The sequence below is a fragment of the Myripristis murdjan genome, chromosome 3 (assembly GCF_902150065.1).
Source record: "Myripristis murdjan chromosome 3, fMyrMur1.1, whole genome shotgun sequence".
Taxonomy (NCBI): Eukaryota; Metazoa; Chordata; class Actinopteri; order Holocentriformes; family Holocentridae; genus Myripristis; species Myripristis murdjan.
Genome location: NC_043982.1, coordinates 32,602,045 through 32,616,652, shown reverse-complemented (window position 1 = coordinate 32,616,652; position 14,608 = coordinate 32,602,045). Strand labels below are relative to the sequence as shown.

Sequence of the window (14,608 nt, the reverse complement as noted above, 5' to 3'; positions counted from 1 at the left end):
CCTGACCTTATGCAATATCTATATTAATAAACACTCCAAACAAATTAATACGATCAACAGCCCATAGTCCCAATCTACAAGACACTCTACTCTACTCTACTCTACTCCCACTCTACAGACTGATGCTCCTGTCAGGCACACAGGGTTTACAAGAGGAACACACAATTCAATTCTGTAAGACCTATGGGCTCTGTAAATTAACTTCCTCCCAGTTTGGTACCATTCTAAGGAAATCTATGTAAAATGTATGTATTTCCATAAATTAGTTGAATGAAAAACTGTTTGTCTCATTTGCTAATCTGACATTGTTTTGTATTCATAGTCACTGTCATGTGGCCAAGTTTAGTTTTTGTTTAGTTTCAGTTTATTTTCGAATTTCAATTTGTCCACTTTGCTTTTGCAATGCATACTTTTAATTCCACGCTAATATGCAGTTTTGAATTGAAAGTTGAATTGAACTGATAGACACCAGAGAGGGACAGAGACACACAGATAAAGACAGAGGCAGAGTGAGATCTTGTACTGCAGCCAACACATCTCGAGCCGCCTCAGGCAGCAGCCAGAGGACCACAGGGAGGAGCCTCATTAGTGAGATGATGTTTTAGTCCATATTCTGGTGTCTGTGTGAAATACAGAGTGAGCGTGAGACTCTGTGACACAGGGAGAGAGGCTGTTGGGGGGGGCAACACTACATTGCACCCCATCTGTTCCATCCTCTTTTCTCAATCCTTTCCCCCCCTCACCCTTTACAAAATGGCTCAAAGTGCAGCAAAATAATATTTCTTTTCAAATGTGCTGTAGTAATCTACCCTGTAATCAAATCTATCCTGCATTTTGTCAGTCATCACATTTCAATTTTCAGCTTCCATCAGCAAATATCAAGTCTACATGGAGTCACTGTAGAGAAATACTGTTTGTTTGACTCTAAAAAAATAATTTACACAAAACAACATTGAAGAAATTAGCTTTGCATATTATTTGATGCTTCTCCTCTCTGCTGTTTGTTTTGAGGTTAAATAATCTCTGACTGATGATTAGCTTTCCTGAGATCATGTGCTGAAAGATCCGGCTCTTAACAATTCAAATATTCTCACCTGATGTTTTTAGTTTTGTGCTTTTTCCCCTCACAGAGGAGATATAACAGTTGAGAAGGCAATTAAAAAATGTGATTCAAGTGCGTGTCGATATTAAAGTATACAATTTCACAAGAAGGGAAGAATCTGAGGGATAGAATCCATTTTTCTAATCTTGATTACTTTACTGGCCTTCCCACAAAAGGTAATTGGAATAAGGCCCTTTGCATATTTCTCCTCAGTGCCCACGTACACACACAGACACACACGGAAACATTTAAATGTGAGCAATTTCCCAGAGAGATCTGAGGGCAGGTTTGTCCACAGTTCACTATGCACAACACACACAGGGTTTCAGTAACTTGCAAGACACTTCATTATCATTTAAAAATTTGATCAAAACTCCACCAAATTCAAGGTGAGAAATGTTACTCATAAGTTAATTGGGAATTACTTTAAATAAATAAATAAGAAATAAATGCAATTATAGTCAGGGAGCAAGACTCTAGTTTTATTATTTTTTAATTTAATTTAATTTATTAGTAGTAGTATTATTTTGTTAAGGACAGAAAATTGTTTTCTTTTCTGGAGATAATTAGGACATCTTGGTGCTGACACCTAATTGGGTTGGATGTACTTTTTTCTTCCACCATTATGTCCATGAGGCTTATTTATTTGTGCAGCATATTTGAAATATACATTATCTCAGCAATGTTGTGGTGTGTTTAACTTGGACTGGCATTCGGTAACTACTTTTAAAAATCATTTTAAGGTCCTCTGGGTGTGATTTGAGGACATAGGCCTGTAGTTCTAGTACAAAACTGCCTTCTTTGTCATGTATGAAAGGAACATTTTTGCTTTTCGTGATAACAATGCATGATATGTATATAACACTCCCTGTTATTGAGTTCATGTAAAGTAACAGAGGCATTCCCACTGTGTGAATAAGCTTTGTATATGAGGTCTGCAATGGGCAGCAGATAACTTGTTAAGGACATTGCCTCTCATTTACTTTGATCTGAGTTATACCTCTTCCCTCCCCCTGAGTTGTCTTTGATATTATGTTCTGGAAAACACTGCACTTGTGGTAGCTGTGTGTTGTAATTGTTTTATCTGTGCTGGATTGTGACTCGCTTCCAAGTAATCTAACAAGATGTGTTTCAGCTACAGTATGCCTGCCTTTTCCATACCGATTTACACTGACATGGCTCACTCTGAAGCCTTTTCTTGCTGTTAATATCTTAGGATGTGCTGTGATAAATGGAGTGAGGTATAACTAGTACACAGGCGTTTCCCCTCCAATGTTGCAGCACTCTTTTTTTGAGTTGTCATATAAGAAAGTGGCGTTTATGTGGTGTGCAAATTGTAATTTTTGTTACACTTATGAATCTGGTACAGGCAAAAAGCACTCTTATTCTTGTTCACAGTGCTGAACAATCAGTTGAACGGGACTGAATCAAACCACAGACTGGATATGGTTCAGTCACTGAACCATCTCAACTCAATCCCGGAAATCAAGATTGGCACGCTAGCACTGATCCACTCCCTGAACGAGCGACTAAATCAAACCACAGACCGAGAGCAGTTCAGTGAACTGAAAGACTCAGTTCAATCCTGTCTGCAGGACAATAACAATTAAGTCACCACCTAAATTGAACTGGATGCTATCAATGCTAATGTCACATTGGTAGGCCTAATCAGAATCATTCAGGTAAAGCGTCCCACTTGCACACTGTCAAGCACTGGTATTGATTCCACCAAGCGCCTTCCTGAATTTGGTGACACTGAACTGTGTCAGCGAGCAAAGTAAATGAATGAAGCATGCAGTGCCACCTGATTCAGTGAAGAACCGGTTCAGCTCGATGACACCTTCACTGGATGAATCAAAGACATTAGTGTTCACCTGCTGCGGAGTGCGAAGAGTGAGAGAAGAGTGGGAAGTTATGAAAGTTTGCCTGCTGTTTGGACTGTCGAACACTAGTGACTGAACTGCATGAGCGGAGTGACTGGATGAACCGAGAGCCTGAAGTTTGGCAGATGCAATGAATAAAAGCTTCAGTCAGATGGTCGCTGGTTGTTCAAGAGATTCCAGCATGAGCTGAGTGACACTGTGTCCTAACAGCAAGTGAGCATCCGACTATCACGTTGCATCTGAGGCTCTCTGTTAACTCTGAGGCCGTTTAGTAAAACAAACCACGTACCCATCAGCTGCCGTTTTCAACTAAATCAATGAGCTGTTCCTTGTCCATCCACTGTGCTTTTCAACATTAGAGACAGGAAATAAATAGAAACAGGACATCGAACCAAAGTTCAGCTCAAAACAACGTGGTGCCTGATGCTGCACCAGAGTTGCATTCCAATAGAAAACAGAGCAATTAAAAATTATATTTCTGTTGTTTTGCTTGTTTGTGTATGATTTATGAGATCTATCATCACTGGTCATTTACCAATGTTACCATTATAACTACAACCATACATCTATTAACCATGGGAGCAGGGTAGCAAATGTGCAGTGGGCAGTGCGACTTTTTTTTTTTTTTTTCCCCAGAATCAGTTCTGTACTATAGGTCTGAATGAATTGAGTTAATTAAGAGTCAGACTTCCCATCACTACCCTTAAGTTACCTTGAGCTAGCGCTGTAGATATTGGTGTCTCTCTACTGCAACTTTGGTTAAGTGACAGGATCCAACAAATGCCATCTGATCCGAGCCATGTCAGCAGTCTGAGCCACAGCGACATCTTGTAGACAAAGTGTCAGTAAGGTCATTCAATCTGTTCCCCAAAGATGGCTGCCAGCTGGCCCAATATCAACTGTATAATCCTTTACATACAATACTGAATCTAGTCTATTTCTATGAAACATAACAGGTATTCCAATGGGAATACAGTGCATAGAGCTGCAGTTGTCTTCTGTGGTTACATTCTTTGCATTGCTGACAAAACCTATTAGGTCCCTCTTGGGAATGACTGCAGGACATGGTAGCCTGAGTGGTAATATATGACACCACTTCTGTGGGCATTTTCTGTATATGTGTGTGTGTGTGAGAGAGAGATAGAAAGAACAAGAGGGAGAGAGAGAGAGAGAGAGAGAGAGAGAGAGAGAGAGAGAGAGAGAGAGTGACCTGGTGTTTAAAATTTTGATAAACATGCTGTGAAGCCAGTGTTTGAGTCTTACCAGTCTCACAGCGGCGTCCCGTGAATCCTGAGGGACAGACACAAGTATTGGGAGACACGCAAGTCCCTCCACTGCGGCATCCCTCCTCACAGAATGCTGGAAAGAGAAAGAGAGGGGGAGGATTCATTCATTCAGCTCGTCTGCATGTAGTGAATGTCACAGCAGCAGAGCAACAAAGGCTTTGAATTGGTACTGTAAAAGGTTTTGTGAAGGCATTACAACGTGCAAAGTGATTCCCTTGACTATTTTAAAAGCAGTATAACGCAATGCTCTGAGGAAAAACTGAAACTTTTTAGTCATTCAGGTTTAGCAATAAGAAGTCCTTTGCAAGGGCGTGTAAATTGTGTTTGCGTGTGTGAGAGAAGAGAGACACACAGAGAGTGTGTGCGCAGGAATGTGTGCGCGTATTCAGGATGGGGCTGCCACAGAGCACCTAACATAATATTATCAGAATATTGAGATAACATTTTGTATCTTAAAGTGGCATTTCAACAAAAACCCTTGCAGTTTCATTCCACATATAATCTCACATACATCCTAAACCTGTCTTACAAATTCACTTCAATTCATGACTTTAAAATTTGTCTTCAGAATGCTATGGATGAGGGATCCCACTGATAGTGTTTTTAATCAGAAACAAAGCTTTATTTCGTGTACTAAAGTACACAAAATAAAGGTTTTTCAAATGGTACTAAAGCAAGCCAACCAAATATCTCATGAAAGCAAGGCAAAAGGCTTTCTTGGACATTCATTCACACCAAGGGTGGTGAAAAATAGGATTTCGTTACCCTATGGATGAAATGTCCCTTTAATGAATGAGCATCTTTAAACTGTTCCTTTGTTTGAGAAATTGTACTGATTGTTTAGACGGTGCAACACAATTAAGGTAAAAGTTGTGAATACTGAAAAGCCCCTACAGCTGCACTTGTGGTTAAAATTTGAAAGTTCATTCCTGAGGGATGTTGTGTTTCATTTGTTTATTGTTCTTTCAGTTGAAAATTTGATCACTGTGTGTGTGTGTTTGTGTGTGGGTGGGTGTGTGAGAGCATTCCTATACAGGTATCTCCCTGGCTTTTGCTGATAGCAGGCCAGCAGAGTAAATGACTGGGATTTGTTCAATGAGCGTAAAGGTCGTGATGCATCAACATGGCTGAGACAAAGGGAGAGACAAAGGAGAGGGGCAGAAAAGAATTCAGAGCCGAGGAGCAAGCAGAGAGTAATGTACTCTGTGGAAAAGAAAGTGTGTGTAAATGTGGAGAGAGAGAGAGAGAGAGAGAGAGAGAGAGAGAGTGGTTAGAGTCAGTGCTTAAAGCGAAGTGGATTAAACCAAAAAAGAGGGCAGACTTAATTGAGCAAGTTCATTAAAGAGAAATTACTTTGAGTATTTCTAAGCTTAATTAATGACATGATTTGAAAGATGAGCCTTAATGGGCTGAGAAATCTATTTATAGTCACATACATATTGGGATACGTGTGTGTGTGTGTGGGGGGGTGCGTGTCAGTGCAAAGCAGCTTGTCTTCCTTTGGTTTATGAACCCAAAGACATCATTTGTTCGTGTAAATTATCACCATGGTATTTGAAAAAAAAAAAAAAATACAAGTTAAATATACAAACTGATACATAAGTGCAATAAATAACAGCAGAGCCCCATGCCAGAAGCTATTAGAGCTATTAATTTGACTGGTTCCACTATTTAAGAAGTTCTATCAGACCCTCATTAGGAGCCTGATTGCCTCTGTACTAATAAACCTCACACTTAAAAATTAATTACACTTATATTGACTCAATCTATCTCCAGCCCTAATTATCATTTCACTACCATCAGCATAACGCTCTGTCTGCCTGCAGAACTAATGATGTCCAGAGATGAAGGGGTTTCACTGTCGGGATGTTCATTGTACATGCATGTATGTGTGTTTGGGTTCAGCTGGTTAAGGTTTTTGGAGAGCTAACACAAAACCAATACTTTCTGAACAAAACAGCCGACATTTAATCAATATTCATTACATTTCTTCAGATGGCTACAGAAATGTAATCAATATTGATTACATTTCTATATCCTTCTAAAGGCAGCAGGACCAGTATGTTGTTCTAACTAATTTGAGGGTTGAGGTGCATATTTTTCACTTATGCATGCATTATCTATTATGGATACCAAAACTAAACCTTATGCAACCCAAAGCAGGATCTCACTGAAGTACACAGACTTCTTTGCATTTGTACACACCAAACTGGTTGGCTACATTTTGGCCACAGAAGATAAAATCGACAATTGTCACTCCACTTCCTTATCCAAAAATGCCTGTCTGCCAGGGAGCAACCGCATGCGTCGTCTCCTTAGCAACTGGTCTCCTGAAAGTAGCGCCTGAAGCATGGTGTTTTTATTTCTAATAGAGAAAAGGCCCATGGCTGCGCTGAACATGGTGTGGCACAGCAGAAGCGTGGCTGTAATTGTCTCAGTTAAATCTGATTGAGGTGGAACATGAAACAAGTGTGTGTTGTGACTGTTTTTCACGAAAACTCGTCATGGAGTATTGTCAGTTTATACCATCATGCAAACAGCCTAACAGACTTGCTTTACTCACATATGGCACCATAGCGGCATCGCTGTGCACATTTAGTTATGACCATCTGAATGCAATCTTTTCCTTTAAGGAAAACCACTTAAGGAAAATTATTTACAGGCAGCCAACAAAATTAATGAAACAAATTTTATTGTGTTACTGGTATTGTTCTAACTGCAATGCTATTCATTACACATTGAAACCATGGTGACCAGGCTTTCACCATCTCCACAGGCATAAATTCACCTAAAAAAGGAACATACTGGCAACATACAGCATTACCAAAATGACAGTGAGAACAGACTCTGCGGCTACCATCTGTGTTTGTTCCAGAAAAAAGGGATCTGTGTGCTGTTTTGTGAGTAAGTAACAAAACTGCAATGAGTTTTTCCTGTCAAGAAACTTGGAGACAGTAGTGGTGTTGTTCAAAACTGAACAAAACCCACCAAAGAGGATGTTGTGTTTTACAAATTACCAATGACAAATCAAATGGAATCTGTGGCTGCATTGCATTCTGGTTGACTGAAGTTACTTTCAGCAGAGAAATTGCTATCTGTCTTGTCTACATGGGACTCTGAGGGAATGGCACCAACATCTGATGTTTATCATTTATGCTTTAGATAACTGAAACACTTTCTACTATCAAACACCACTGTTTGATGGTGGTACCCCCTCCCTCCCTGTCACTCCAAACTCACATCAAAACACACACACACAGACATGTACCCACCCCCCACTGCAGTCCATGTGACCTCCAGCTAAACTACCTCACTGCTTAACCGAGCCTGTTGCTGACTCGTGACTTCAGGATTTGCTATTTGACTTTCTATTATGGGTGTAGATTGCTTTCCAGTGGGTGGTAAGAATGGAATCATTTCGCTCTGTGCCGTGGTTAACAGCCACATTCACGGTTGTTGGCTGGCCAAGGATCCATCTCAGAATTAAAAGTGGGAATATCAAAGAGAAAGCCAATGGATACACCATAAATTCAAGTAGGTATAAAAGGAGGAGGAAAAAATATTATAATTCCATGCCAGAATAGAGCTCCATTAATAATTAGCATACCATGGAGTGCAGCAGAGCTCTGTGATGTGCTGCATTAAGAAATTGTTCTTGATAATAATCTCATCTCTAACTGGAAGTGCAAATCTCATTAGGAGTTTTAGAGATCCAAGCCTGACTGATAGGTTGTGTGCTTTGTGCCTCCCAACAGATGCTGATGTCAGGAGGAGGGCTGAGGCTGTATTATAGAGTATATTACACAGTGCTCCTGAACACACCATCAGTAGTAATGACAGAACAACAGAGGGACATCTAGATAATGGACATTAAGTTCACTATTCCTCTCTGACTCTCTCACCCACAACCCCATGCTCATCAATCCCTCATTCCCTTTCTCTAAAATGCCTTTTTCCCTCTTTTGCTGCAGTACCCTTTCCCTTGGCCCAGCTTCCTTTCTTAGGAAGGCATGACAGACGTTTTGTAAATACAGACGGGAATCTACAGTCACCCCGCAGAGAAGAGCTCAGCAGGGCAGAAACTCACCTCGGAAAGAATTAACACAAAACCATGTACCCATACAAATGCCTCACTTTACTATGCATAAACACGGAAGCACTTCACCCTTGTCTGAGCTCTGCATTTACTGAACATCACAGATAATGACCACACTTACACGACAATGAGGAGACAGAGCAGCCGGCCAGCATGGATTAAAGGTGCATGAGGTAAGATTTTTATTGTTCCGTAGCACGAAATGGCCATAATATGTCTGTGGAGGGTTGATATGGATGATCGATACCGATGACTCAACAATTACTTTCCAGCCTGCACCAGCCTATAGCATCTAGAGCCTCAGGATACTACAAGTGGGAGACCAGCCTTTTATTGTCTTAAATCTCAAGCCAGTAAAACTAAATAACATAGTGGTATTATTATTAATTTACCTAGCATGGTGATGTATCACCTCCTCACAAGACATTTCTGCTTGATGTTTGCTCTAACTAGCTAGTTTATTTCTCTACTTGTGCAAATGTGACTTCACCATATATATACATTACATGCCTGTACACTGTGCAGGGATCTGTCGATGCTGTTGGAGTCCCTGGATTATTTGATAGAGGACAAGTCCTTAGTTAATTTAAAGAAAAAAAATGCATTCTATTACAGTTACCATATCAAAAACAGTAAAACAAACAAAAAAAAAGTCACAAAAAAATAGCCAAACTCAGTAATATTTTATGATTGCCTTTAGTTACTTTTAGATTACTTTACCATACTGATTTAGAGAGGTATGAGCAAAAGAGAAAAACTGTATTCATGGGATTTATTTCAGGTTTGAATACCAGAGTTTTTTTTGTTTGATTGTTTGTTTTGTTTTGTTTTGCTTTCTTTTGCTTCTTTTGCATAGAGTGATGCATGACACTCGCTGTTTGTGTCAATGTAGTTTTTTGATGCAGTCAAGCATCAAGTTAATGAAATGCAACGACCATAGTTCATTGCACCTACAACACAGAACATCTGCGCTCCTTCGGAGTTGCGGCATGTTTGTGCTGACCGAAACTGAATATAATTTTCCTCTCTACCACACTTTCTAAAAACATGTTATGAAGTATTCCTAGGAGGGATCCATTTATTGTTCACAACTATCTGTGATCACAAAGGAATAAATTTTTTTTAATTAGCAGAAAGAACAGGTAACACCACTGCATGTAATCTATTATTATCAAACCCTTTAAAACAACTTCTGTTGGATTACATCAGGATGACCTGGTTGCTGCTTGGCCAGATATACTGTTCCCTTAAAAAATCTATTCAACTCACTGCCTCCTTCTCAATAGAGCCAGGGCTCTAGTTTCGCAGACCTGGCGAGGCGGGGGCGTAGTGCAGATGCGCTTCGCCAACTGGGTGTGGCCAGGCGGATTTTCCAAGTTTGGCACGCCGTTCTCGGTGGCGCAAGTACTCCGCCGTTCCTCCTACCGGCGCAAGGGAGGAGAGAAGGCGTGGAGTGGGTTTGACACAGCCGATTCACATGTAACCAATCAAATGAGCCCCTGTCCTTGCCTTTAAAATGCGCTGCGTGAAGGCGTAATGAAAGTTTACACAGCTGACATGGAGGTCTACTGCCGCAGGCGGAGCGGAGCCCAGGAGACAGGCGCAGAGCGGAGACCGGCGAGCAGTGCGGACACGTCACCAAAACCTCACAGGCAGGCTTCCGGAATGTCAGGCACATGAACGATGCAATAAATACCGAAAAAAACACTATTCAATGCTACGATCACAATCAGCACATACATATATCTCCATATCAACTGTCCCGTCACAGCTGATGTCAGATCAAAGGAGATTGGCACCGTTTATGCTGATCGTGAGGTTTTGGTGATGTGCGCCAGCCAGCCAAACTTCCACTGCGCCAGCTCCGCTCCGCCTTGCGCGGAAAGTAGACGTGGTTTCAGGAGGCGAGCTTTTGGCGCACCCTCGGCGAAAGCCTTTTGGCACGAAACTGTCACTGCGCCAAGTTGAATCTGTTGACACCTCCCCCCGCTGCGCCGCCACTCCCATCTCCACGCAAGTCCGTCTGCAAAACTTGGACACTGTCCGCCTCTCCCGTTTCGCCGGTCGAAACTAGCTCTGCGCGGGGTTCGCCTCACTGCGCCACCCCGCGCTGCGCCGTGAAACTAGAGCCCCCAGTGTGTGGTAAACATTAACTCACTGTTCACACCACATGTGAATGATTTTATCTATATTCATCTGCAAGGAGGCTTGGGGGTATGAACCTATAAGAACAGCGTGGGGAGAAGACTAAGAGAACGTCCTTGGACAGCTGATGAGAGAGCTTTCATAACTTCATAACATAAGGGCAGTGTAGTGTGAGCATTTCCCAATATCTTGATCCATTACTGAGGCACACACAGGTACAGCAGGCAGCTGACACCACTACTGTCTCCCACCCATGCTATTTCACTGATAAGATGATGTTTACTGCTGAACAGCATACTATATTGGTTGAAATACCCAACCTGCTCTGCTGCAGTCTGGCCCACAGTGATTGAGGGGGGGCTGATTTTATGAGCAAGATTGTGTTGAGCAGACATTGCTTGTTGACTGATAGTTTTTCAATCAGGCTTGCATCTTTGGTTAGCTTTAGTTGAAAGAGTAATTTTGCACCCAGTGTGAGCTTCTCTGCGTGTATTGTGCAGTTTTGATAAATGGAAGACAGTGTGTGTACAGAGGAGGAGAGAGGGGAGGAGTGAATCAAAAATCTACAATCATGCTTTTTTTTTTTTAAACGAAATAATGAACAGTATTTTAGGACAATCGTCCACTGTGCATTCTGAACACTTGGTGCTTCTTTGAACCACTGGAGGGCAAAATGAGCCAGGTTTAGTGAGATAAATGTCACAATAGCACAAATTGTACAATCCATTTTATGAAGCTCCTTAAACTTACAAGGTATTTCCCAAAACTATGTTTGTAACTATAAAAAGAGTCCTGAAAAATTCTTGCTGGTCTACATTCACACCTGATCAGTCATGGATGGCTAATGGCTAAGTGTCTTAACAAACCAACACACATGCAGGATCCACCGGGAGGTAGCCTACATGTTTAGTATGTGCCATTGGGAATAAAACTGATTTTTTTGTTGCGATATCATCCAGCACTCCAAGTTTATCTGTATTTGTAATGTAATGTACTTGCTGAAATGAGCAAAATGACAAGAAGTCAAGACAGGTACGGATCAGCTTTTAAAACCATCAAAATTGTGTTGTCCAGTTCCTTCATTTTGGGGGTAGTCTGCACACACACACACATGATTTCAAGCTCTTCAGTGCCCAGACTTGTTCAGTCAGTTTGGAATAAAATTCATGCAACTCACAATTAGATTTTACCGTACATGTGTTGTTCAGGTACGGTAAGCAACATATGGGAAAATATACACTGTTGCTGCTTTCTCCTTTACTCTCAGGAATATCTGTCAAGCAATATGCTCAAAACAACTTGTGGCTTATACTCTATATAGGGATGGCAGTTAAGATTTGTTTGCATTCTTTCTCATGGCTGTTGCTTGATATTACTTAGAGCTCTGTTGAACTTACAATTACATTTCTAATCTTGTGTAAAACTAACCTGTGGTGTAAAAATACCACATTTATGCTAACTTCCATTCTACACAGAGACCTAGCCTACTCAGATTAGTGTGTATTTAATTAACTGTTTCTTTCACTTATGTGAGTATGGATGTATCTGTAATATATAGCACAGTTTGCAGGCATTCGTGGTTATCATAAGATCAAATCATTAACCCTTTCAGAATGGCGATGTTAAGAGCAAGGTTAAAATTGTCATTTATGTATTTATTTATTTATTTATGTTTAGAAACCCATAGTTCAGATTAAGTATTCTTCCTGGGTTCACACAAATAAATAAATAAAGTATTAAAAAATACAAGACAGTTGCATACAAACAGCATGGGCGATGAGGAATGAGCATTGTATAAAGTGTCAGTTAAAACATCATCAAAAATTACGCAAGTTCCCACTAATGGCCCTCAGACTGGCTGCAGTCATATTTTAACATGTCTTTTGAAAGCTTGCTTGTCTTTGATAACTGTACTTCAGCTGACAGGCCCTGCCGCGGCCTCACAGCTCACGATCTTTGGTTGCCGGGTGTGCGTTCTCGCTAGGTGCTGTTTCTGAGAAACTCATGGAGAAAATGAAGAGCACTGCTAAACTTAGAAAATGCTCTTAACCTCTAAGATTGAACATTATCGGGAAGCGAGGCTCAGTGCTGTTGTGCTTCATAACTGAAATGTGACTAAATGCCATTTTACATAAAAACGTGTGTAATGTAAACATTAATGTAGAGTTAAGGCCTATTCGTACCAAGCCCACATTTTTGGCATGAAAACACATGCAGAACGAGAATCTGCAGGCACCACAGAGATGGACTGAATTATTGAGTGACTGATCGATTGATTGATTTTTAAAGGCCAAAAGAAAACTCATAGACCAATGAGATTTTGGAGTCATGTGCCCACAATTGGCATTCAAGATGGAAGGGTAGCTGCTGTATGCTTTGTCTCCGAGAATAGAGAGCTATTTGACAAAAGCCATAGCACTACAGACGAGCAGAACAAAAATGAACGATATGAAAATCAACTATGTTGTGTCGTGAAGGAGGTCAGCGAAACCTGAGAGACACAGATACGAGAGGGAAGCGAAAGGGGCAACGTTTGACTCGGACTGGACAGGCTGCTTTTTCACTTTCATCTAGGTATCCAAACTTTTTCTGAAATGGCAAAAATCCTGCATCAAAGTCAGTGTGAATAGCATTGGTGAAAAGGAAAAAAAAATTGTGAATATTTTATACTGTCGTGTCACTGACTTAAGAATAGGCCTTTACTTCTTAAACTAGACTAACATGCTGGCTGCTAACACACAGGGATGTAGTTGAGGGTAAACTCTCTTGTTTTTTAGGCTATATATGTATATTTATGATGACAATCCATAACCTCAAAAATGTAAAAATGGCATAAATCAGTGATTTTCTAAAACATAAACATTCTTTTAGGTTGTACATTCACCTACGAATGACGATATCATAACAAATATGATGAATTTAGAGGTGAGTCTGCAGGGATCTTATTACATGAGCCTGTGAAAAAGGAAAGTACTTCCACATGCATCTGATGGACTTGTGCCATGGTTGTTATTTTACATGGCTTGCTATCTTAGTTATTATTATTATTATTATTTATTTATTTATTTTATTTATTTATTTTTTAACATACTGGCAATAAACTGTGCTTCACATAAGCCTCCTATAATATATGTGTCTCAGAAAAACTGTTATGAATTGTTGTGTTTAACTGAAATCCATTTTTTTTATTCATCTCTGAAGCAGAGAGGTGGCTGTGCACTTACACACATTTAAAAGCAAAGTGGCTGCAAAACCACAGTTCAGCAAGACAATGCTCTCCTCCAAGACTGACAAAGACAACCGTGATGTCTTTCATTCATTAATGGGTCGATGGATCGTTCTCTCTCTATAGCAGTCATGCCTGCAAAGACACTGAGCATAATCTGACAGTTTACCAAAGCCCAGCTTGTCGGCCTTGCACACCTAAACAAACCAAAAGAATTAGACATGAGAGGATGAGAGAGGAGGGAAGAAAACAAAGCATGATAAGAGGAGGGAGATGAACTCTTCTGGAAGTGACAGTTTGGTGACTAGCACTGAAGGAAGCTGTAGATTAGAGGGACTGGTGGAGGACAAAATGTGGATTTAAAGTCCCAGCTCATTAAGCAGAGCAGCAGCTGGTGTTAATCACAGCTAAAGGGAACAGAAAGCATCAGCACCAGTCCTCCCAACTCAAATGGCTGCCGCTTTGTGAAATCTCCCCTCTGTACTTCTGAACATAAGCACGTCTCTATCTCTGCAACCTCTGTTTTTTAATCTTTCACTGTACTTATTCCATTTGGTGATAACAATCATAATATGACAATAAAATAGGCCTCAGAAGTCAGACGTAATATTGACTACAATCTTTTGCCCAAATATGGAATTCTGATTCAGCGGATTTTCTCCGTGGGGGAAAATCCGCTGGGATAGGATTTTCGCATAATCACCTCTGTCACAGTCGTGATTAAAGGTTGTGTTTAAAACTTGACATTTTTATCGGCACGTTTCTGTCTGAACTGGGACTGCCTCCACTGAATTCTGCTGCCACTTTCCAATCAAATATAACTACTTTGCTAAAAACAAGACAATACAGCAGGGCACATTACATATGCTG

General features: G+C 40.6%; 1 protein-coding gene across 1 annotated transcript in view; it reads right to left on the bottom strand.

Annotated features, from left to right (window-relative positions):
* LOC115354625 (protein kinase C-binding protein NELL1) overlaps positions 1–14,608 on the bottom strand; it is a 227,583-nt gene that overhangs the window by 28,077 nt on the left and 184,898 nt on the right. The window contains exon 15 of the mRNA XM_030045058.1: positions 4,249–4,344. Within this exon, the coding sequence (XP_029900918.1) occupies positions 4,249–4,344 (96 nt within the window). The remainder of the gene's footprint in view (positions 1–4,248; positions 4,345–14,608) is intronic.